General features: G+C 38.9%; 1 protein-coding gene across 1 annotated transcript in view; it reads right to left on the bottom strand.

Moving 5' to 3' along the window:
* The window catches only part of blo (bloated), a 93,222-nt gene that overhangs the window by 42,154 nt on the left and 25,355 nt on the right, over positions 1-25,713 (bottom strand). Inside the window, exons 2-3 of the mRNA XM_089735698.1 lie at positions 12,676-12,763; positions 11,689-11,900 (exon numbers count right to left, since the gene is read on the bottom strand). Coding sequence (XP_089591824.1) covers positions 11,689-11,812 — 124 coding nt within the window. The 5' untranslated portion in view covers positions 11,813-11,900; positions 12,676-12,763. The remainder of the gene's footprint in view (positions 1-11,688; positions 11,901-12,675; positions 12,764-25,713) is intronic.

The raw sequence follows: 25,713 nt of genomic DNA, 5'->3' as shown, positions 1-25,713 counted from the left end.
GTGTTCTACATTGTCGTAGTACGTTATTTTATTTTATCATCAATAGTTTTCGCGGGGCACGCGATGTAAAGAATATTTTAGGTAATTTTTTTACACTTTGGGTTACATTTATGATGTTTTAGTAAGGAACCCTAACTTTTTTCAAAAAAGATTATAGCCTATGTCACTCCGGAATAGTGTAGCTTCCAAACAGACAAATAATTTTTCAAATCGGTTCAGTAGTTTCGGAGCCTATTCAATACAAACAAAAAAAAACAAATCTTTCCTCTTTATAATATTAAGTATAGAAGTAGTATAGATTAATTTGTATTCTGGGAAGATAGGGTTTATCCTTGTTTGTTTTTATTGATTTTACAATTTTCTAACAATACCACCGGCTTTACTAACAAGTTGTGAAAACCGTAAAGCATTCTAATTATATAATCACAGGTTATATATCTCGAAGATATAATTATGAATTCAATTTATTACGAAATATAAACGCAACGATTAGCTCTCTCTCGGGGTACATGTAGATGTACCAATGCTTGCAATTCAATAACACCTGAGCCCCGGATTATATGTTGAAATGCGGGTTTTGGATCATGGTACCAGGATAACATCGATGAGCGCACCTCACTGTATTTACGACATTTATACCAACACATAGTGGAATAGGTCCATTCTCGGTCTGCAATTCAGATTTAAATCAAACCGTGATTTGTTGTTCTCTTTATATCTTTTTCAAACGTGCAAATTGAAAAAATACCATCATTTTCTTCTTCTAAGTCGATATCTTCATTTCTTTAGGTCATGCCTAGATTATACACGTAGGGCCGACCTTTTTTACCAGTACTACCGCATAGTAGTCATGTGATTCGGCTTGAAAGTTGGTACAGCCATTATGTAATATCATTACCATTACAACCTCATATCATAAGGCGTGTAGAGGTATTCAACCTCAATATTTACTGGATTCGGTAAACACGTATCACTTGACGGCCCGTGAGCCCGTTTATCTATCTACATTATGTATTCTACAGACATAAACATTAAATGTGGGTGTTCAATAGTTCTTTCTCTCACCTTTCCGAATTTATGACACGGACCTTCGGCAAATTGCAGATTGCTTCTGTGATGTTTCGTTGTGCTAATCGTAAAGATACCGCTGCGAAGGTCACGATAGACAACTCGAGCGTGGGCGAGTCATTCGACTGTTTAAGGAACAACGCGAGCGACACACAACACTTACTTTGAAACTTGGAATACAGCCACATCAGTACACATGACACATAGAAGAGTTTCTAGGAAGTCAGCTCAGATATTTGCTCCGTGGGCATGTTCATATGTTGACATCAAAGAGGACCGACGCTAAATGTACTTGACTGATGATTGATACTAGCAGATTCTGCATTGAGTAAGTACTTATGTGAGCGCTATAGTCCAGCAGAGATTTTAGCCCACTGAGTTTCTCGCCGGATCTTCTCAATGGGTCGCGTTTCCGATCCGGTTGTAGATTCTGCGAAGCACTGCTCTTGCTAGGGCCAGTGTTAGTAGCACCTCCGGTTTAAGCCCCAAGAGCTCACCTACTGATATAGCCTCTCAAGGATATCACCACAGGCAGGAAAAATAGAGATTTTAGTGGGTATTATGGTCTACGATTGTTCCGACGGCTTTGCTTATAGGTTCTTGTTTCCGGATAGTGTTACAAAATTCACGTGATGAAAGTTTCAAGATGAAGATTGGAGGATAAAAGAAAGACACATAAATCCTCAAGGGTCGAAATGTCGGAGAATGTCTACCCAAGCCCTCAAGCAGTTAGGTAGCTCAAAACTGGACGCATGGATATATGGGTAAATTCAATTACAAGCTCACGGCTCCTCCTAGTGCTAAGTGCTCCACATTATAGTACTACAACGTGAACACCATTAAATTATTATGCTGAAGTCTCAACATTGGTATTAAATCTATGTCCCCCCTGAAAGGGAGTGCGGAGAGTGCAGTTGGTATTTGTAACTGTTAAAATTGTCATAAGTAAAACAGTTACGTTGTTCACAACAACGGCCAAGGTCCTAAAGGTGAGAGAGTCTGGAGTAAAGTGAAAAAAGATATTCTAAATGACTTATATTCAATAACGCATATAAATCAATTGTTTTTGGTGATATCATAGGTAGATAATTAATGCTGGTGCATTTATAACGTCAGGCAAATGTATGACAAACGCTATTGTAATTTAAGATTATAAATATCTTTTGTTACGGATACCACCAACACAACTCCGAGACAAAAACAAATATACCCGAACACGACGCGACGCGTGGTTAACAAAGAAATCGACTCGAACCGAGCATCGAACTCTGACTCCATGCTGCTTGCTGGTCAGTAACCGCTCGATAACCGAAACGACCAAATATAAATAATCTTTAAATCAAATGATTAACTAATGATCGGTAAACTCCGATTTGTCGACTTTCGCAACGGTAGACCACATAAGGCCCAGGTCAATGCCAACGCTCAGCCTGAAGCGTCCATATTGGTGGGATCTCGTCACTCAAGACCATTTTGGGATCGTCTGTCCGAATATTCTCAATCACCCGCCTCCGCGCTCTTTAATAATGACTACTTCGGGAGTCCATTTCGATTTTATTCGCATGATTACGTCACCGTGCCAGACGAGATATTGGTTGACTAGCAAAAAGCATCTCGGGTGACCGTATCATATTGAGGCCTTATTGTTCAAGTTTCGCTCGAATTTGGTGACTCAATGACAATTATGTTGTTCTGTTAATAACAATATCTTGGAGATAATGTAGCTTTTGAGTTCTCGGTGTCGACGTATAGAAATCGACCAGAGGTGGCAGGGTCCACGTGCCGATAGTTTCTGCTGCTTAGAAGATGCGGGTATACAACTACGCCTGTCCCGAGTTTGTATATCCATCGCTCGTTCGACCAAATCAAAAGTTTCCTGTTCAAGACGGGAGCTTTGAAATAGCCATGACTTTACCACCGATTCGAAATGCGGTTTCACCACTGAGAAGATTCGACATGAAGATCCGGGCATGCAATTTTAAAATTAAATGTCAACGTTGAAAATAAATAAATGTTTTAAATCAATACAAAGAACAAATATGACTAGAAGTGTCAATATTATTTTTACTGTCCCTCATAATTGACGGCTGGTGGTGAGGTGACGCCGGTTAGTATCAATGCCACGCCGGTTTCGCCCGTTTTAGGGTGCGTTTCAATTTGGACCTGATACAATAAAGAGAGCTGTCTCCGAAGGTGGGACCAGCAGCCCATTTGAAGTATTCACCATTGCTAATTGATGTGCTGGTGGCGCATTCGAGCCGCCGTCTATTAGTTATATAGCGAGACCAGCACAGTAATCAACCTGTGGTGTGTACAGGTCGCTGGTTAGTACTAAGTAGATTGTGACATCAGATGGAAGGCGATCTCGTCTGCCATCCGCCATCGCATCAGGTCAACGGTAATAGCATCCTCCAAACTGGAACTCGGGGTTGGTGCTCGGTAGAAAATGCTAATCCAACAAGTTTGTGAGATTAAATGGAGTCTAACGGAACAATAATTGTAGACTGTTGGGTGAACAACGCGACCGATAATTGTGAGCAATCGACAAACCTGGAAATCTTGTTTTTCCGGATTAATCGTATCAATTGAAAATTCAGGTCTGATTTGGCCGCATTTCCATATATGTATATGGAACAATGTTTTTTTGTGTACATTAAATCATTAAAAATCAAACACGTGCCACATTCGAGGGTCATAAGCCACGATTTTCTCCTATGTTATGTGTGTCGGGAGTGCGTACGAGATAAAAATCAGTACAGATTTACTAGTCCCCGAATATCAGATAGTTTTACTAATCTCCGAATATCAGATAGTTTTCACGCAGCACTCAACTCTTTTTTTTTTTGGTCAGGAGGAAATCGCCGGACTTCCGCCCTCCAATGGGGATGGAGAGCATGTCAGAGTCGAACTGACTAAAACCTCCTGTCGCTCAACAACCAACGTCCAAACCTCGCATGAGACAGAACTCATGACAAGGCAAAGTGGGGAAAGTGAAGCGTTTAGTGCGGAGCACATCTCTCCCATCACCCTCCCCCTCGGGACGCCGAACTGGCGGTCGTCGGCGCCACGACCACCAGCCCTCTCGGTCGGCAGGCTATCCGAAGTCCGCCTAGATGGTGCCAGTTAGAGTGAGCAGCACTCAACTCTGTGGTACTGAAATCAAGGCGACTTAAACTATTAGCACATTTAAACAAGGATATGGTATTTCCAAGATGCCCATGGGCTTCTAATGAAGAAATAATCGGTGGTTCCTCTGTCTGTGCAATGCTCGTATAGCTACGGAAATGACTTACATGATGAAAAAGACAGCAGGCTTACCTAAGAGACGAAACAGAAGGTTAATAAAAACCTACCAAAGTTAAATTATATCATTTATAATTATTTAAATTGTATAACGAAAAAGTCAATGAAACAGACTTGAATTGTAATTCTCGTCGTAATTGTAAAACGAGTTTGTAATGGCTGCTGCACTCGTGTGTATTACAGAGAAAAATGCTCAAAGATTTCGTGCAAAAGATAGAGTATTACAATGTTGCTTCGATATTTTTAGTTAAAGACGATGTGTATTTATAGTTAGCTCGTCCTTTTTTTAAATAAGATCTACATTTCAATTGTTTTTTATTTATTTACTAACGAGTCCTCAACTGTTCACGATTGACTTCCACGTCGAAGGAATAACATCGTGTAATAAAAATCAACCCGCAAAATTATAATTTGCGTAATTACTGGTGGTAGGACCTCTTGTGAGTCCGCGCGGGTAGATACCACCACTCCGGCTATTTCTGCCGTGAAGCAGTAATGCGTTTCGGTTTGAATGGTGGGGTAGCCATTGTAACTATACTGAGACCTTAGAACTGATATTTTTTAGAGTGTACGCGAGTTTTCAAGCCTATTTAATTGGTCAGGATCTGACCACTGAACCAGCAATGCTTCACAGACGAGCGCAGTTCTGGTTTTTTTATTACACACGATGTTTGGATAAGCTTAGTAGTGGTAGTGGTCCGCAATCCATTTCAAAACTTAAGGTCTAAGTTATAACTATATTGTATAACGGTTGTATAGCCCTTCGAATCAGAACGCATGACTTATTCGCGATCAGAAATGAGTACCGACCCGGCGGACTCCTACGGATCCTGATAGCGCGCAATAGGTTAGGGCGAGTCCAGTCCAATTGATGATCTCATGTGTCTACGTCGGCGACTGTAGTCACATTGTGGTGTCATTAATTTTTTACAATGTTTCACAACAGGAGCTATAAAATTACCTGGTACTGAAATCTTGACGTGTCCAGATGTGAACTTGTGAATTGTATATTTCGAGATGCAATGGCGCTGTGACATTAGCGAACTTTAGCGGCGCTTAGTCATTTTTAATTTCGCAAGTAATCTGGACGCCATAAATTTGTAAATTAGTATGTGAATGTTGCAACCTGTTACAAGAATATATTACCAAAGTAATGTAGCTTCAATGTAGAATTAATTTATATTTTATCCTGTATTTAAGTATAGTTTTAAGATAAGCATTATATTTTTAATTTCAAGTGTTGAAATTTAGATGTAGGCGGCTTTTCTGGGTGGTTCATAATAGTTTTTTTTAATACTTTGATCAGATAGCTTCATGGCTTATTTAGCATTAAGCGATCGGTAGTGGAGCAGACCAATACTAAGACGTACAATACCAGCACCTTGCCTTAAGTGTAAGCCTCAATTCCAGAACAATTAAACAATCGTAACTGTAGAAGATGGGACCTCAGTATCGACCCGAGTGAGCTAGCATCTGGCTCTAGCGTATGTGTTTATTTACATGTAGACCACGAATTCAGAGGCTATGGATAGTGTAGGCTGGAACTTATTCTACTAGGGGCGCAGACAAGGAAAGTAATGGCATTAGGGCAGTGGGACTAGAGTGAGGGTATGATATACTTGAAGTCATCGTGGCCAAAATAATAAGATGCCCGGTGCATTCGTATCAAGTGATGCAAAGATCTTCGAATTTCGTACCATATTTTCTAATGAATTATGTGCTTAACAAATACTCACGATTGACTTCCACTGTGAAGGATGTTATCGTGTAATAAAAATCAAACCCAATAATATCATATTGTCGCTCTAGCATCGATCATTACAATAACTCAGCACGTCACATCTAGACATTTCCAATCGATCACCTCTGGCTACTGTCTGGCGGCTACCGGTCTCCCGCCAGGTCATTAGTTAACCGAAAAACTGGTTGCGTTTTAGGTTCGAAGCGCTCGGCGCGGCGACGGCATTGTGGGGCTGTCGCAGTGATTGAGTTTTGCTGTCGATAGCTTCCAAAACATTAACCTTTTTAACCCATAGACACAGCCCACTGAGTTTCTCGCCGGATATTCTCAGTGGGTCGCGTTTCGGATCCGGTGGTAGATTCTGCGAAGCACTGCTGTTGCTAGGGCCAGTATTAGCAACACGTGCGTGTTTGAGCCCCGTGAGCTGACCTATACGTCAAGAAGAAGCTGAAATAGGCTCTCAAGGCTACCAGCATAGCTACGAAAAAATAATAATAGCCTTGAACAACTTGCACGCAATCCGTGTTCATATAGCAACGATGATGTGCAGACATATGACGTAAAAACGAATGTCAGATCACACGAGTATCGAGAGAGAGGTCTTATTTATTGTCAATTACAGGAAGTTAGGAAAAGGTAAAATTTAATACAACATGCGATATGGACTCAGTTTGCAACATGAGACACATACATATGTATATGATTCTATTACGATATTTTCGACAATGAATATTATTTCTCAATTTATGATTAATTCCTTTTCTTTTTATGAAATTCCTACTACATAAAACTAAGTTTTGCAGTTGAATAAATGTAAGTTTAATGACCTAATAAATTTTATTTATTGATACTAAGTTCCTTCTACTAAGATTCCTTTAAAAGTATAGTTAAATGCTTTATACTTATACATTTAAGACGCTTTAAATAAGTACTTTATAGATATAAGATGCTAATCAAAACATATAAAATTTCTAATGTTTCTTAAAAACTCACAAAGCAATAGCTAGCTAGCGCAATCTGTGTACGATATCGCTATCAGTTTAACACCTCCCTTTTTTGTCGATGTAATATTTTGATAGATTCGCGTCCGCACATCGTCAAATAGTATCTCTGCACTGGACCATCAGCAAAAACTATTTATGAGAGATTAAGCACGAGACTTGGAAATCTATTTTATGTTTTTATAAGTTCGCTAGCATTTACAATATAGCCTCGGAAATTGTAAATCCCCGCGAATAGATTTTCCTTTACTAAATACTTTACAAATAATGTATTATTTTATTCACATACTTTTCAAGTAAATATTGGCAAGGCTACGTTTACAAACTTATTTTTTAGTAATATTCAAATTACTGTGCTTATTCGAAAAATAAACAACACAAAAAACAAATACCAAAAGTAGTATTGTAAAAACTGAATATCGGTTTTTACTGGTGGACGTCCTAAAACTAACTCTTACCATTTTTTTGTACATATTTTTTTTATTGCTTAGATTGATGGACGAGCTCACAGCCCACCTGGTGTCAAGTGGTTACTGGAGCCCATAGACATCTACAACGTAAATGCGCCACCCACCTCGAGATATAAGTTCTAAGGTCTCAGTATAGTTACAACGGCTACCCCCACCTTTCGAACCGAAACGCATTACTGCTTCACGGCGGAAATAGGCGGGGCGGTGGTACCTACCCGTGCGGACTCCCAAGAGGTCCTACCACCAGTGATTACGCAAATTATAATTTTTGCGGGTTTGATTTTTATTACACGATGTTATTCCTTCACCGTGGAAGTCAATCGTGAACATTTGTTGAGTATGTATTTCATTAGAAAAATTGGTACCCGCCTGCGGGATTCGAACACCGGTGCATTACTACATACGAATGCACCGGACGTCTTATCCTTTAGGCCACGCGACTTTTAAATTTAATTTGCACATAATAAAGTTCGTTAGTAACTGATAAACTAAAAACGACGCACGTACTTGTTTTGGCAGTGTTTATTTATTATATTTATATATTGCACACGGAAAGTATTCCTTTATACAAAATGTGCTTGCAGTTCGAAGTACTCACTACGGCTACTATAACATTAGCATGTAATTTGTGGTCACCCCTTATCATTACCATGTAATTTCAGTTTTAATTACACAACAGAAAGATTAAAAATAAACGAACTCATTTCTCTGACTTATGACCTTTTGAGGACAAATGTTGGGACATCGTGTCTTTGAGTAACCGTTTTGTGGCTTAAATAATAATCCCTCAATCTTGGGATTTATAATAAGGAACAGATTACATGATTGTTACCGGCGCGGCGGCAGTGAGTTGTTTGCGAATTCAAAGCGGTAATGTCTGTTTTACTTGACCGCGTAAGAGTCAAAGAAGAGCTTTGATTTTAATGTGTGTGCTATGTGGTTATTGATGTATTATGTCACTCGAGGCATCTCAAATGTATTTTTGGGTTTCTGTGTGCTTAGTGCGAGTTTTTTAACGTTCTCGATAGCGTGAAAGTTAACCCAGTTTTGTATGCAGTTGGAACAGCGCCCATAACGGCAAAGGAAGGTAAACGAATCCATCCCATACAAATATGAGCTAACTTTTACGCTATCGAGAACGTTAAAAAACTCTCACTAAGCACAGTGAGTAGTTTTTTCGCCTATAATTTTAAATTTGGACCCATATTTTTAGTACATATTTGTAATTAATAAAAGAAATAGTATGATTCGTTGACATTTCAATATTAGTGTCGAAAATTTGTAATTCGTTTTATCAAAAGAGTGTTCCTGTGAAGGAATTAACAATCTTTGAAAAATGGAGCTTTTATCTCAACGTGGAGACGATATCCATATTTGAGCAGAGTCCAGATTGGCCCAGGACCGCTTCATCAAGCGACGAGTAGGTCATATCAATTCTTCACCACTTTTGTTTTCGTTTGAGCGGTAAAATCCTACAGATGTTTTACATAACGGTCCAGCAAGAACCTCAAATACGATTGGTCACGTGCAATCAACTCCGCAATTATTATAAATACCGCTAGGGCTTCGTTTACACATATAATAACATTCGTGAATTAATGTTGGATGACTTGACTTCGTTAGTAACAATATTTTGACATCGTTAATAGTATAGACGACGGAAAATCTTCGTTAAAACGTGCCGAATTGTAATTATTCCAATTTTCGAAACTTGCGTTTTGTAGCAGTACCTTTCAAATTAGAACGCATTGATTCTCATCCAATGCATCATGAACCAACCCTGTCTTTTAATAGCGCGCTGTTAATCACCCGCGTAGTAGATAGAGCTAAGAAGAGAAAAGCGTTAGGCTAAGATTTTTATTGCTTCAAGCCGTGTCGCGTGGTCATATGCTAGCAATTCGATTTTGCCTTCCAAGACGCCGACAATGGGCAATCACAGACGGGCTGTTGAGCACAGAAATATACTATCCGTTCTTTCGTTATGCTCATTGCAGAATTTTATTATTCGATTTTTTTTTTATTGAAGGATTACTGGTGGCCCGGAGGCCTTTCCAGTTTCACCAGGACAGGTGGGCGAGCAAAGGCTCAGCCAGGAGGGGGGGATTTGCTAACCGCTGCCCGAGCCCCTCCAAAGGAGATCGAAATAAAATTGATATTAATTATTACGTTTGTGGCAGCCCTATCGGCCGAGTCACGGACACACAGCCTCCATTGATCCATCAATTAATTCAATCGTTATAGCTATTGTTTAATCAAATATTTTTTCTCACGGTTTAATTTGGCCGCGTCGGTATCTCTAATTACAGAAACCCATATTGATCAGTGTGGACGCCGCCACCCACCTTCGAATTGTTATGTTGGTATAAGGGCTTGAACACCAAGAGAATTTTGTCTTTTAAATTACAAAGAAACGGATTAATTCTGTTCTTAAATTATTGGATCTATCATGCATTACATGGATAATACCGAATGTATTTCCGAAATATACTGACATCCGAAATCAAATCGGACCTAGCAGTAAAATACATAACCAGGATCATTAATCATTATTCTAACGAAGTAACGAGTAGACAATCTCAGTCTGGTAATAAGCGGTTATCATGACCTCATAGACATTGCAACGTTAGCGCCACTATCTACCATAAGACATGATATTTAAGTCTAAATAGTATAATATAATAATAATTGAATGCTTTTATCTTTTTCGGCAGCTTAAAAATAAATAATTAATTCTATCAAAATCTAAAAATTAAAAATCACTTTCTTGTTTTTTATGCATAGTCCAATATTTAATTCAAGCAAATATATATTTCTGAAATTGTTCCTAATTATTGCATGTCTTATATTTTATATTGATATTGATACATATATTGTCTTTTTTTTTATTGCTTAGATGGGTGGACGAGCTCTCAGTCCACCTGGTGTTAAGTGGTTACTGGAGCCCATAGACATTTACAACGTAAATGTGCCACCCACCTTGAGATATAGGTTCTAAGGTCTCAAGTATACTTACAACGGCTGTCCCACCCTTCAAACCGAAACGCATAACTGCTTCACGGCCGAAATAGGCAGGGTGGTGGTACCTACCCGCGCGGACTCTCGAGAGGTCCTACCACCAGTAAAAAACTTGTCTTAACCTGTTCAGCAGCAGCTGATAAGTCACGGAGTTTGTCATATACCCACACATTACGTCACGCGCTATTATTACATTAGAAAATAAAACAAATATGTATATTTGCATGAAATAGCGTTCTTTGACATTGCTATTTTATGGAAATATAAGCTTTTAAACACAATTCGCTTAGAGAAACTACGAATACGGTTAGGAATATAGAGTTATTGTAATACTGCACTACACTGAACTACATAGTATTGTACAAACATGCTAATAGCCGCTTTTGATTGCCTGTTAATGTAATTATTGCTTCGGGTGTCGACATATGACTTTTCGCAATATTATTTGATAAACAATCTAACTACATGTTAATAGTATTATAAATTACTGTTAAATATTTAATTAGCGTCAATTACATGGACTAAACATACAAGATTTGTGGTAGGGAAAATTAAAAATGTATTAAAGAAAAAAGGTTGAAAAGTTACCAAGAGAAATTAGTGTGTTAAATTTACATATTTATTGACTTCGTTTATTTTATGTAAATCAATATTAGTACGGGTGAGACAGTAGCCATTACCGATATTCATTTGGGATTTTTGGTAAGATTTTGATCCTGTTTCCGAACGACAGCCTGTATTTCACTAGCCTACTTTTGTAAACAATAAAAAGCCTATCATATTGCCAATAACAAAACATTGATATGGTCATAGTATTGATATACTACATTCGTCGAACATTCTAAATAACAAGGTTGTTTAACCGCTAAAGATACCAAGAAATTTAGTTGCAATATCTAAGAAACGATTCACGTAATTATTTTATGCAAAAGAACTCAAATTAATTTTTCGCTGTGACAAATCAGTAGTATTCGCATAAGGATCTATCTGCCTTGAAGCCTGATCTGCCAAGGAGATCCTACTAACCTAACCGAGACCTCTAAATACAGGATCAAAAGCCCAAAAAAGCCCAAACTCACAACTGACTCACCGAATCTCTTAACGTGAACGTCTCTATTGAACGAGACACGTGGCTTCTCTTTCGGTTCCTTCGTTTCGGGTTCGGCTAACCTATCGCCATTGTCGGCTATTGCCTGTTCGATTTCATCGGTCATTGGTTTCTAGGTACACTCGTACCTTCTTTTCGGCTTTGGTAACTATCAGTTTATATTTTTTCGTTTATATAACATCTGTATTGTGTATCTGCAAAATGGCGTAATTCTGAGTTGTGCTAATTGTTTTAAATTGTTTTGCGGTAGGCAGCGGCTTGGCTCTGCCCCTGGCATTGCTGAAGTCCATGGGAAACGGTAACCACTCGCCATCAGGTGGGCTATATGCTCGTCTGCCTACAAGGACAATAAAAATAAATAAATAAAAACCATTGGCGTTCCGTAGTACACATATGTACGGTAGTTACATTTCTGTTAGCTCAATAACTAGCTTAGATTACGAATACATGAGTCAATTTATTGAAATTAAGCTAATCTAAGCTAATCTAATGAGTGGAACTGTTTTTTTTGTCTAAATGTTATGGTAAGACCATATTTATGACATATTTTGAACAAAACCAAAATTTTATTTAGCTGTTACCAAGTCAAATATCTGAAGTTATTATTTAATTTATTTATTTAACTTTATAATGCTGTGTGAATTGATAAATGATTTTATTTAAAAGCGTAGCTACATTTTCAGATATTCAACAATACTAAGCTTGTTCGACTTGACAGTGACACGGTGAATAAAACTTGCAAAGTAACGTTCTCTAGATATTTTTTTACTCTGCGTTTAAATATTCTTAAGAAAAAATGCTTTAGTCTAATTTATCACGCACTTTATACAAATATCAAATCCATTAACATACAAATGAAAATCATAATGTTGATTGCACTAGGTATGAACAAAACTAGTATTAAGTGATATATTTAAGTAAATATTGAATACTAGTATAAAATACAAAATAAATCTATTGTATATTGACCTGCTGATTTGCTCCTCAAACATGTATCTAAGTACTCTGTCCGCTATATGATATAAAGTGTCTTATACCGCATTTTGCGTCGATTTTCCTGCAACAAAGAAAAAATCTTATTGTATACATGTTTTTTTTTAAACAAATTCGAATCTAATTTATTTTAAACGGTTAACGGAGCCCATGGACAACAGCAAACATCACCGCTCGCTCAGAGTCATTAAGCGATAACCATCCACCTTTGCGACCGCAATTTGTGAAGACAGAATAAGGCAGAAGAATGGTGTGATGGAAAAATAGGAATTAGGGCTTTTTTTATTTTTGGTCAGGAGGAAATCGCCGGATTTCGCTCTCCACTGGGGATGGAGGGCGGGGCATGTCAGAGTCGAACTGACTAATACCTCCTGTCGCTCAACAACTAACGTCCAAACCTCGCATGAGACAGAACTCATGAAAAGGCAAAAGGGGGAAAGCGAAGCGTTTAGTGCGGAGCACATCTCGCCCATCGCCCTCCCCCTCGAGACGCCGGACCGGCGGTCGTCGGCGCCACGACCACCAGCCCTCTCGGTCGGCAGGCTATCCGAAGCCCGCCTAAATGGCGCCGGTTAGAGTGAGCTATCCTACGAAATACTCCGCTGGACCAGAACCAGCGTGGGTCGAGGATAGCCGGCCTTCCATCACGCGGATGCTCTTGCGTAAAATACGTGCAGAGCAGCTTGCACGTCGTCTTCTTAGGCCCCCCTCGCCGGTCCCCAGACCGACATGTGAGGGGGACCCGAAACACTTAGAAGGCCAGGGTTTGGGCGAGATCCGCCTCCCTGGCCCCCGCTCGACGTTGGCGGGATTGTGCGTCTCTTATGCGCCCAGGAATTAGGGCTAGTAGAAAAAGATGGGAGGGTAGAAATGAAATCACCTCTACGCCCTGCTTATGTCTTAAAAACTCCTTCTTCATCTGAGGATTTGCAGCAATTAGCATCTGTCCTTAAAATTAATTACAAAAGGAGTGTGATTTATTTTTTCTCGATCTTTATGTTTAGTTTCTCATTCCTGTCTCATCCTATCCTGGCAAACGTGCAAGTGGATTACACAATTGCCAATAAGTATCCACGCTATGTACTCGAGAATACTCCGTGAGGTCGTCGGCAGCGTGTTCTTGATTGAATTTCAAGCCAAATGCTTATTATTAATTATTAAATATTAACTTTCCAAACACACCAGTGTACCAGTGTCGAACCCTGCCCTCTAGAGCAAGTGGCACGCATGATTCTACTGGGCCACGTGCGGTTCACAAGTGTAAGACTTGGCGTAGTTGTGGTGCAACGGTTTGGTCACTGTTCCGATTACAACACAGCATCGCTCGTTTGCAACTTAATGTCCGAGCTTTTTGTGTGGTCCAAGTTTTAAGACATAATTGAGAAAGATGGTCGTGTTTTTTAAGACATACAAATCATTCGTGTTGATTTAAGCCTTCGACTACGTTCCTTGAGGTTAACGGTAGCATTAATTATTTGTTTGTCTATACAGGTGATCGTGATGAATATCAACATCAGGCACGTCTCTTTGCAAGCGTACTAAATATTTTTAATTTGTATTTAATTATTAAACTACATGCACATTATGGAAATTGGCAGATTTAACGCCTAAGGCATTCTCTATCAAATGACCGAAGGTGATACGGAAAGATCGTGATAAAAGCATTGGTTGAATAATTAATGCAAAATAGATGTTTTACTATTTTATTAAACAGGTAGGACCTCTTGTGAGTCCGCGCGGGTGGGTACCACCACCCTGCCTATTTCTACTGTGAAGCAGTAATGCGTTTCGGTTTGAAGGGTGGGGCAGCCGTTGTAACTATACTTGAGACCTTAGAACTTATATCTCAAGGTGGGTGGCGCATTTACGTTGTGGATGTCTATGGGCTCCAGTAACCACTTAACACCAGGTGGGCTGTGAGCTCGTCCACCCATCTAAGCAATAAAAATAAAAAAAACAATAGTACCATCGCATTGTAAAGTTGTACTGTATTTCATGGTTACAAACGAGTCAACATAATTTCTTTACAAGATCACAAGAGTTTCTTAAGCTTTACAAGATTTACTTAGTACAAGATATTTTATATATATATTCCTATTTCCTATATATATACCTAGTCAGGTCATAAATTCTGTCACATGTTTAATGTAAAATAATTGAAATAAGTTTATTCATTATGTAACCATTCATATACCAAAATGAACTTAACAAAACATAGATTCTTATGACACTAAAGTTTATTCAAAATGACCTCCGTGATTTTGAATACAGGCCTTCAATCTGCGCGGCCAGTCATCTATCGCAGCACGAACGAGGTCCATGTCAATATCGGCGGCTGCCTTAATCAAGGATGTCTTGAGTGACTCCAAATTGGGATGAGGCTTTGAGCACGCCTTTTCCTCCAAGTGTTGCCATATCTTGTAATCTAACGGATTCAAATCTGGACTGGAGGAGGGCCAGTCTTCGTGCCGGATGAAGTCGATTTCACGCGCCGCCAGCCAGTCTTGTGTGCTCTTCGCTCGATGAGCTGGCGCCGAATCTTATTGGAATACTCAGTGCCTGTTATTGAACATGGTATGAGAAACAGGTTCCACAAGGTTCGTCAGGACTGTATTTTGATACACAACTGCATTCGTTTTTACACCTTTCTCACAAAAATGTACCTCTGTTAAGCCCCAATAAGAAACTCCCAACCATACCATGAGCGAGGATGGAAAATGACCTCGTTGGACACGCGGAATACGGTTGCTCGCTTCTTCACTACTGTGTGCGTACACCTTATCATTTTTTTTGTTGTAGCTCTCTTCTACGGTAAAAATTTTTTCATCCGAAAAAAGAATTTCCCTATATTTTTTACCCGCGTACCGCTTCAGCAAAGCGCGGCATCTCTTCAGTCTCAGGTCCATTAGACGAGCATTCAAACGATGTCCTGTTTTTCTTCGATATGCCCGAAGCCCTAAGTCTTCATTTAACACCCTTTTCACCTAGGTTCTGCTTAACCCCATCTGAAGGGCCAACAGTTTCTGCTTACGTTTGGGATTTCTTTGAATTCGCGCCTTCACAGCTTTTATCACTGCTGGAGTCCTAACAGACCGAGGGCGACCACTTCTTGACCTGTCATCTACACTAGAGTCTTCATTGTATCGTTTGATGGTACGATAAACGAATCTTTTGGTTATATTCAAATTTTTCATCATGTTAAAAAATTGAATTGGCGCGTAACCGCAACGATGCAACGCAATAACTGCAACACGGTCTTCTTTAAGCGTCCACTCCATATTTAAAAATGAGTAAAATTCTAAAAGTTATACATTTTTATTTTCATGAACAATTCGAAATTCGAATTCAATAAACTTTTTTGTGGCCAGCATTCTAAAAGAAAAGTTTTTACTGTGTGACAATACTTATGACCTGACTAGTTATATATTGCATATTTCTATATATTGCATATTTCCTATATGTGTAAAAACGATTTCGCCTACGACTTGGACCGAACGAAACTTTTACTCGTGCGCTTGCTGTTACGATACAAGTAGTAATGATTGCGTATTTACGATGATTCGGATCGTAAATTAATTATACCGATTTTGCCATTATTAAAAGTATTAAAGGTATTTTTTTCGATATAAAAACTTTTTGAACAGTAGACGGATTCATAGTGAGATGTCTGGCTGATAATGTTAAGTCAGTGGTACTGCCAGAATAATTTCCGGAAGAAATCGTTAGAAAAATAAATAAAACTACGACATCAAACCGCTTCAAGCTAGGATATTCACATGTGTTTTGTGGTTTGTTGGTAGTGAAGACACAAATGCAACAAGAATGTGTAGACTACAAATATTGTTTATTTTATTAAAAACTAGCGACCCGCTCTCGCTTCGCTTCGGAAACTAATTTATTATTGATTTTTCCACTATTTAATGGATGTTATTATACATATAAACCTTCCTCTTCAATCATTCTATCTATTAAAACAAACCGCATCAAAATCCGTTGCGTAGTTTTAAAGATTTAAGCATACATAGGGACAGACAGATATAGGGACAGAGAAAGCGACTTTGTTTCATACTATGTAGTGATGAACAATGTGGCTCCTTACTACTAGGTCAATGAAGCGACACAGGAGTCGAGTTGAGCTCTAGTTGAAATGCACTGGAATGAAAATCTTTCTGCCATCTACAAATGGGATGCAGCTCCGCAGGAACTGGCCGAACGAAATAATCAAACTCAACACACTTCCTTCTTTTACTTTTTATTGCTTAGATTTGTTGCCCATAGACACCTACAACGTAAATGCCGCCACCCAACTTGAGATATGAGTTCTAAGGTCTCAAGTATATTTACAACGGCTGCCCCACCCTTCAAACCGAAACGCATTACTGCTTCACGGTAGAAATAGGCGGGGTGGTGGTACCTACCCGTGCGGACTTACAAGAGGTCCTACCACCAGTAATTACGCAAATTATAATTTAGCGGGTTTGATTTTTATTACACGACTAGCGACCCGCCCTCGCTTCGCTTCGGAAACATTAAAACACACATGAAACAAACAAAAAAAATAAAAAAAAAATAAAAAAAGTAGCCTATGTTCATCAGGGACAATGTCGGCTTCTAATGGTAAAAGAATTTTTCAAATCGGTCCAGTAGTTTCGGAGCCTATTCGAAACAAACAAATCTTTCCTCTTTATAATATTAGTATAGATGTTATTCCTTCATCGTGGAAGTCAATCGTGAATATTTGTTAAGCACATATTTCATTACAAAAATTGGTAGCCGCCTGCGGGATTTGAACACCGGTGCATCGCTAGATACGAATGCACCGGACGTCTTATCCTTTAGGCCACGATGACTTTCAAATAAAACCGACAATTTGTATTCTAGTCTTTATTATATATCAAGATTGATGTGGGTTTTTCGATTGTTTCTGACACTGTCATATTCTATGAAACACGTATATAAAAAAGTAGTTTTCAAAGTCCAAGGTCTTCATCACAATGATGGGGCGTGAGCGGGGGCAGAATGCATATTTACTCAGTATTTTAAGTTGTTATCAATCTAACTATTAATCTAACATCCGATCCTCTAGTCCGTATAAATGCGTGGGCCAGTATTCAAATACCATTAGCAAAAATTGTACAACCAGGTCCCCCTGACCTAGTAGTGTAAAGTGGAAGATTCAGTTTTGGAAATAATAACATTTTAAAGCAGCAGGAGAACATGAACGATTGTAGGTGTCACAGTCGGTGCACGTGGGACGCGAGTACACTTGAAGGTCGACCTTTGTTGATGACGAATCTTCTTTGCACTTATGTTTTCCTGGTATTTGCGTAATATGGTCAAGTGGAATTTAATAGATCTATAATAAAAACTCGACAGACAACACTTTTTATAGTAACTCTATAATGTTTGTTTGTTTATTCATTTGCTTGTGTAGACGATAGGTGAACGAGATCGCAGCCTACCTGATATTTATTTATTTATTTAGTTGCATCAAAAGTGATCATCAATACAAAACATTGACAAATTGACAGTAAGTACCTGGCAGATGTCACCTCGATTATAGGTGCAACCGACAGTGTAATAGTTGACAACATCTTGAAAGTAGAAAAGTAAAAATACAATGAGTAATTTCAAGAAATATTTTCATATTTCTTGAAATTACTCATTGTATTACCCAGAAGTATACTTTGTCACTAAGAAACACTATATTTAATGTCTACACTTATTAGAAACTTAAGTGTAAATTGATTACTGAAGCGCACAGGGATCACAAGGTGATTAACGCGATTTACCTTGAGACATGAGGTCGCAGTCTCATTTCATCAGATACAGTTCATCTTTTCAGTTCTGGGTTTAGTGCCAGTAATTCCTAGCTCAAATATACATTTAGACACAACGTAGCGGTATGACACAATTAAAATCAGCTGACGCAGGGGTCAACGGACTCGTGTGTTAGGGGGGTTCGCAAATTGGACTCCCGTAAGTTTACGCTTTTGTTAATTTTTTTATTTTTTATTTTTATTGCCTAGTTGAGTGGACGAGCTCACAGCCCACCTGGTGTTAAGTGGTTACTGGAGCCCATAGACATCTACAACGTAAATGCGCCACCCACCTTGAGATATAAGTTCTAAGGTCTCAATTATAGTTACATAATTATAATAAGTTACATAATAAAATTATTATAAACTTGTCAAATCAAATCAAATCAAATCAAAAATTTTTATTCAACATAAATGAAAGTACATACTTGTTGAACGTCAAAAAAAACTACCGCCAATTCACAAGAACTAGCCTCCGTCCTGAGAAGAATTTGGCAAGAAACTCAGCGGGCATGTCTTTTTTTTTTACATATGAAATTATTATTTATTTATTTTTTAATATTAGATTTTTTTTTTAAATATGAATTTTTTACAATGAGTATTATAACGTAACAATTACTACGATATTGAAATGCCCGGAGCGAGCAACTCATTCCCACTTTGTGCAATCTTCTAGATAATCATTGACTTTATAGTAAGCTTTATTGCACAGATGTTCTTTAATAGTTTTCTTAAACCTATGTATATGTAGGTTCTGAACATCTTGTGGGATTTTGTTGTACAGGCGCACAGACAAACACCCGAATGAATTTCGTATCTTATGTAACCTACTCATCGGCACAACAAGCTTGTGTTTGTTCCTAGTATTTCTATTATGTATGTCCGACTGTTTAGGAAACTCCTCAATATGTTTACGAACATACATCAAATTTTCAAAAAATAAGCATTATGCTTAGCTCAGGGTTAGAATATGGATTTCCTGTACGGCGTCGGTTGTTCACTGCCACGAGGACCGCAACTCACACAGAGAGACCACCGGATTGCGAGACTCAGATTTTACATAACCATTATGATTTCCATACAACTTACACAAACAACATTTCAATAGGTAATTACGGAATTGTATTACATAGAATATTCGTAACGCGGATGTCTAAATTCAATATTGGTAATGGCAGCTTGAAGAATAGAATGTTTTAAGAACATTAGGGATATATTGTACATCAAATGCAGTTTTTTATAGTTCCGTAACCAGGTGACAAAAACGAAACACCTATAAATTCGTTTTGTCCTGCTGTCCGTATGTCACGTCTACTTGATTCGAAGAATATAAAGAAATTGTGAATTACAACAACTCTCAAAATTACGACGTCCAAAGAGGGATGGCACTCCATAGAACTGTGGGATAAAATAAAATAAAATCTTGGACTTTTTAATTCATGCTTAGATATTCATGAAGGCTTAAAGATTTCTTGACATTTACATTTAAAATGAGACACATAGAAGTACGTTTATTTTTCTGGATTCATCTGAAATTTATCAAGCATTTACAGTACCTAGTATTTGATTATTTTTTTCATGTAGGCTCAGCATTCAATAACTTTTTTGACTTTCATTAGAAAATAATTAGTTTTCTTGAATTAACTTATTACTTAACTTACTTACTAGAAACAATAATCAAACCATATAGATTATATACCTATTCAGGTCATAAATTTTAACATATTTAATGTAAAATAATTGAAACAAGTTTATTCATTATGTAACCATTCATATACCAAAATGAACTTAACAAAACATAGATTCTTATGACACTAAAGTTTATTCAAAATGACCTCCGTGATTTTGAATACAGGCCTTCAATCTGCGCGGCCAGTCGTCTATCGCAGCACGAACGAGGTCCATGTCAATATCGGCGGCTGCCTTAATCAAGGATGTCTTGAGTAACTCCAAATTGGGAAGAGGCTTTGAGCACACCTTTTCCTTCAAGTGTTGCCATATCTTGTAATCTAACGGATTCAAATCTGGACTGGAGGAGGGCCAGTCTTCGTGCCGGATGAAGTCGATTTCACGCGCCGCCAGCCAGTCTTGTGTGCTCTTCGCTCTATGAGCTGGCGCCGAATCTTGTTGGAATACCCAGTGCCTGTTATTAAACATGGTATGAGAAATAGGTTCCACAAGGTTCGTCAGGACTGTATTTTGATACACAGCTGCATTCGTTTTTACACCTTTCTCACAAAAATGTACCTCTGTTAAGCCCCAATAAGAAACTCCCAACCATACCATGAGCGAGGATGGAAAATGACCTCGTTGGACACGCGGAATACGGTTGCTCGCTTCTTCACTACTGTGTGCGTACACCTAATCATTTTGTTTGTTGTAGCTCTCTTCTACGGTAAAAATTTTTTCATCCGAAAAAACAATTTCCCGATTATTTTTTTCCGCGTACCGCTTCAACAAAGCGCGGCATCTCTTCAGTCTCAGGTCCATTAGACGAGCATTCAAACGATGTCCTGTTTTTCTTCGATATGCCCGAAGCCCTAAGTCTTCATTTAACACCCTTTTCACCGTGGTTCTGCTTAACCCCATCTGAAGGGTCAACAGTTTCTGCTTACGTTTGGGATTTCTTTGAATTCGCGCCTTCACAGCTTTTATCACTGCTGGAGTCCTAACAGACCGAGGGCGACCACTTCTTGACTTGTCATCTACACTAGAGTCTTCATTGTATAGTTTGATGGTACGATATCCGAATATTTTGGTTATATTCAAATTTTTCAGTATGTTAAAAATTTGAATTGGCGCGTAACCGCAACGATGCAACGCAATAACTGCAACACGGTCTTCTTTAAGCGTCCACTCCATATTTAAAAATGAGTAAAATTCTAAAAGTATACATTTTTATTTTCATGAACAATTCGAAATTCGAATTCAATAAACTTTTTTGTGGCCAGCATTCTAAAAGAAAAGTTTTTACTGTGTGACAATACTTATGACCTGACTAGGTATATACCATGCGCTTTTAAAATCAAATTGTCTTTCTTCTCACTTTTCAAAAGTAGACTGATAAATTGTTCTCAACATTGATGAGTTACTACTCTAACGTAACCACTTACTTTGATCTAACAGTCAGAAGCGCGCAATTAGTCTCACAACTAAACGAATCTTAATAGAAAACAAGTAGGCCGTGAAATAGGTTTTTTTTTTATGTTTGAAGGATTATTGGCGGCCCGGAGGCCTTTCCAGTTTCACCAGGACAGGGGTGAAATAGGTAATTTGTAACATCAACTATGTGATGAAAATTACAAAATATTGTGTTTTTATTGGTGTTCTTGCCGGATCTTCTCAGTGGGTCGCCATTCCGACGGTAATTTTTTTTTATTGCTTAGATGGGTGGACGAGCTCACAGCCCACCTGGTGTTAAGTGGTTACTGAAGCCTATAGACATCTACAACGTAAATGCGCCACCTACCTTGAGATATAAGTTCTAAGTTCTCAATATAGTTGCAACAGCTGCCCCACCCTTCAAGCCGAAACGCATTACTGCTTCACGGCAGAAATAGGCAGGGTGGTAGTACCTACCCGTGCGGACTCACAAGACGTCCTACCACCAGTAATTACGCAAATTATAATTTTGCGAGTTTCATTTTTATTACACGATGTTATTCCTTCACCGTGGAAGCCAATCGTGAACATTTGTTGAGTACGTATTTCAATAGAAAAATTGGTACCCGCCTGAGATTCGAACATCGGTGCATCGCTAAACACGAATGCACCGGACGTCTTATCCCTTAGGCCACGACGACTTCAAAGCTTCCTAATCCGGGCTACGAGCGCACACAGGACGTAATGACACAGCTGTTCACCTTGATACAGGAGTTGACGACGTTCTTAGCGTTATATTGTAAAATATTGTTTTTTTTAAAATTAATATATAAAATATAAGCCGGAGCTTGAAGATCATAAATCGAATTGAAAACGTTTGATAATTGCTATTTAATTTCATTCTATATCCTGTTGGTTTTAAGGTTCGATTTTCAAGGTCTTACTTATCGTGGATAAGCTTTTATAGATTCTATTATTAAATAATTTGATTATCACTAATACTTGAAGTACGTCTCTGAGGAATTGTCACACCCTGTCTACAACACCAATTCCACTACATTTGTTGTTTGGTCAGCAGAAATTGTTCAAACTACCTAGAACCAGTGCGTTCATCCAAAGACACACTTTTTTCCACAAGAGAAAATCGCCGGATTCCCATCCGCGCAGCGGGTGAGGTATGTGGGAGTTGAATCTCACTAAAAACTCCTGCCGCTCACAGCGGGCGCCCCATCCCGGACCGGGCCGGAGCCCAGTCGGAGTTATTGAGACGGCGGGGCAGGGTTTACGCAGAGCATATTACATCCATCGCGCCGTCCCCCAGACGCCGGACCGGCGGCCGCCGGCGGCACGACCACCGGTTCCCACGGTCGACGGGACGGGAGCCCGCCTTGATGGCGCCACTCTGCACCTTCCTCCAGAGCGGTCGGCGGAACGCGGTCTACCATCATTCGGCTTCTTATTACGGGCATGGTGTAAAGCACCCCGCCCCACGGTTGAGTCCTTCCCCGGATAAAGCGGGTGGAGCCCGAAGCACTTAGGGGGTCGGGTCACGGATGGGACCCCGTCCCGACCCCCTTCTTTGCGGCGGCAGATTTCTGCGTAGTGAGGACAGCTTTGCCTCACCCACCCCGCCGCCTCCTTCTGCAATATGGTGCACTCGCAGAAGTCGAGCATAGCTTTCCAGGACTCGTCGCCGCCAAGCATCGACGCCACGACGCCAGGCAACGACAAGTCAAGTCCTATTTTTGCGACCAGGACACGGCGCCGCACCTCCCAAGCGGGGCAGACAGCGAACGTATGCTCCGCCGTGTTCAGCTCCATCGCTCTTAATATGCTGTTTTCCTAGTAATATAAAATCTCATTTTTCAAAAGAAGTGTTCGACTTACTGTAACAGAATTTGGACTGCATTCGTTCATCAGTCGCTCAGTCTTTGTGAATTTCAAATAAAGGTTTTGTATTGTGTTATCGTCGCGCCACGGCGCCGCGTGTACACAGTTTTGTGAATGCAGTCCTTTGCATGTAAGGAGATTGAGCAAGAACGTCCAATCACAGTATTTGGAAATAAATTTCAAACTAGTTTTAAAGGGAAAGGTATTAATTATACTAGCTTTATTGATAGGGCCGGCAGATTCGGGTTTTGTTATCGCAAAATAATTAGGTGGTTTGAATGACAGTATAGATAGACGGTAGTCTAATGCCAATGTTGATTGGTGTTCTGATCTCCGGTAACTGCTCAAGTGCTGCTTCATCTATTCACCAATATAAATAAGTAAAATAAAATCAAATATACACTTAATAAAGTGGAAAAATCCATTCGTATAATTATATTATATATATCCATTTGTATAGTCGTTACCGAGTTATACCTCGAAGCCTTGAGAATGAGGTTAAAGTTCTGATGACAATATATAATGGCTGTCCTAAAGTCGAGCCTGAACGACATAGGCACTACGGTAGTACCAATACATCCAGGTTCCTACTACTGCACTGCGTATCACGCATTTTTCTGTTTTCCTTTATTAAAGGATGTTGTTCCTAAATCTTTGAAACATAGTAATGCAGAGAAAATATCACAACCCAATATCGAACGTGGTATGGTGGTATGATTAGAATTTTTCTTATTTAGGCACAAATGAATCTTCGTGCCACTCAGTCAATAGCAGCAGTACGTTTGATTAGCTTACATCTTAGCCATCACACGAAAGTTTAATATAAAACCGAATATTTATACCTAAATATAAAAATTTCTTTAGGATATTTGGAATAATTCACATTCGTTCTAAGCACCTAACCTGTATATTCTCCATATTCACATTAGACATTTGTCCGTGTTGTATCAGGTACTTAGCGTGCCCATTTATAACGAGCCATCCAGTCGTCTTGTAGTTCCTGCCTAGCGGAGTGCCTACTTTACATTTATTTAAATCAACCGTCGTTTTTACCAGCGATAGGGGCGGGCAGGCGAATTGTCACGGCGACACTGAAATCTAGGGCATGTGACATCATACCTTGAAACAACAAACATAAGTCTTCAATAAACTTAGTGGTCTAACACGTATTTATATGAATACCATAAAATGGCTACTAGTCAACTCAAGGACTTTTCTCTTATAAATCGTGCTTTCTAGTTATTTAATTATTATTAATTTAACCCAAATTTATTAAAAACATAAGTAAGCAATTGATTTGGATAAGTGGCCAATAATACATTTGCAATTTAATAATGTACGTTGCATTATAAAATTGTCGACAAGTGAACATAAAGATAAATACTTAATGTAGATGCCGAAATTTGGCGTGAGGCATCGACCCTCAAGGGCGGAGTGACCTTGGATCTCCGACGAAAGCCTAAAGGAATGTATTTTGTATTATTTTGGCTTCCGAACCCGTTTGTTTTGGAGCGCCCCGATGTCGGACCACTAACGACCTGAGTTTATTGAAATGCTCATTTTTATTATTTGATTTTTATTAAATTACTAGCTGACCCGGCAGACTTTGTAGTGCTTCAATCGATGAATAGAATACCTAAGCTTTTGTATAAAATAAACTTAGAACAAACAAAAGGAATTCGTCCGACGGGGGACACATCAAAGGGAAAACAAAATTGTTATTTTTATTTACTTTCCACCTTGAGATATAAGTTCTAAGGTCTCAAGTATAGTCATTTTTATATATATAGATTAAATATCAGAGGAAGTGTGATAGTAGCCCCGGTACTTAACAAATTAAAAAGCAGACGGTTAGCGTGGTATGGACATGTGATGCGTAGAGAGGAGATGCATGTGACTAGGAGATGAATGGAAATGGTAGTGCAAGGTAGAGGAGGAAGAGGCCGACCTAAGGAGTCATGGATGGAGTATGTGAATGACGATATGAGAGAGAGGAGTGAGTGTTGAGATGACGACTGATAGAAATTAATGTAATAGAAAAATTCGCAGTACCGACCCCACCTAATGGGATAAGGTAGAGAAAAGAAGATTTTTAATGTTCATTATTGCTTAGATGATCATGGGCCACTCGATGTTAAGTGGTTAATTCCACTTATAAACATTACAATGTGAATGCGGTCACTGACTTTGAGACAAAAATTTC

This window comes from Bombyx mandarina, chromosome 20 (genome assembly GCF_030267445.1).
Source record: "Bombyx mandarina strain Sakado chromosome 20, ASM3026744v2".
Classification (NCBI taxonomy): Eukaryota; Metazoa; Arthropoda; class Insecta; order Lepidoptera; family Bombycidae; genus Bombyx; species Bombyx mandarina.
The sequence above is the reverse complement of the archived record's forward strand: the minus strand, read 5'-3'. Positions and strand labels throughout refer to the sequence as shown.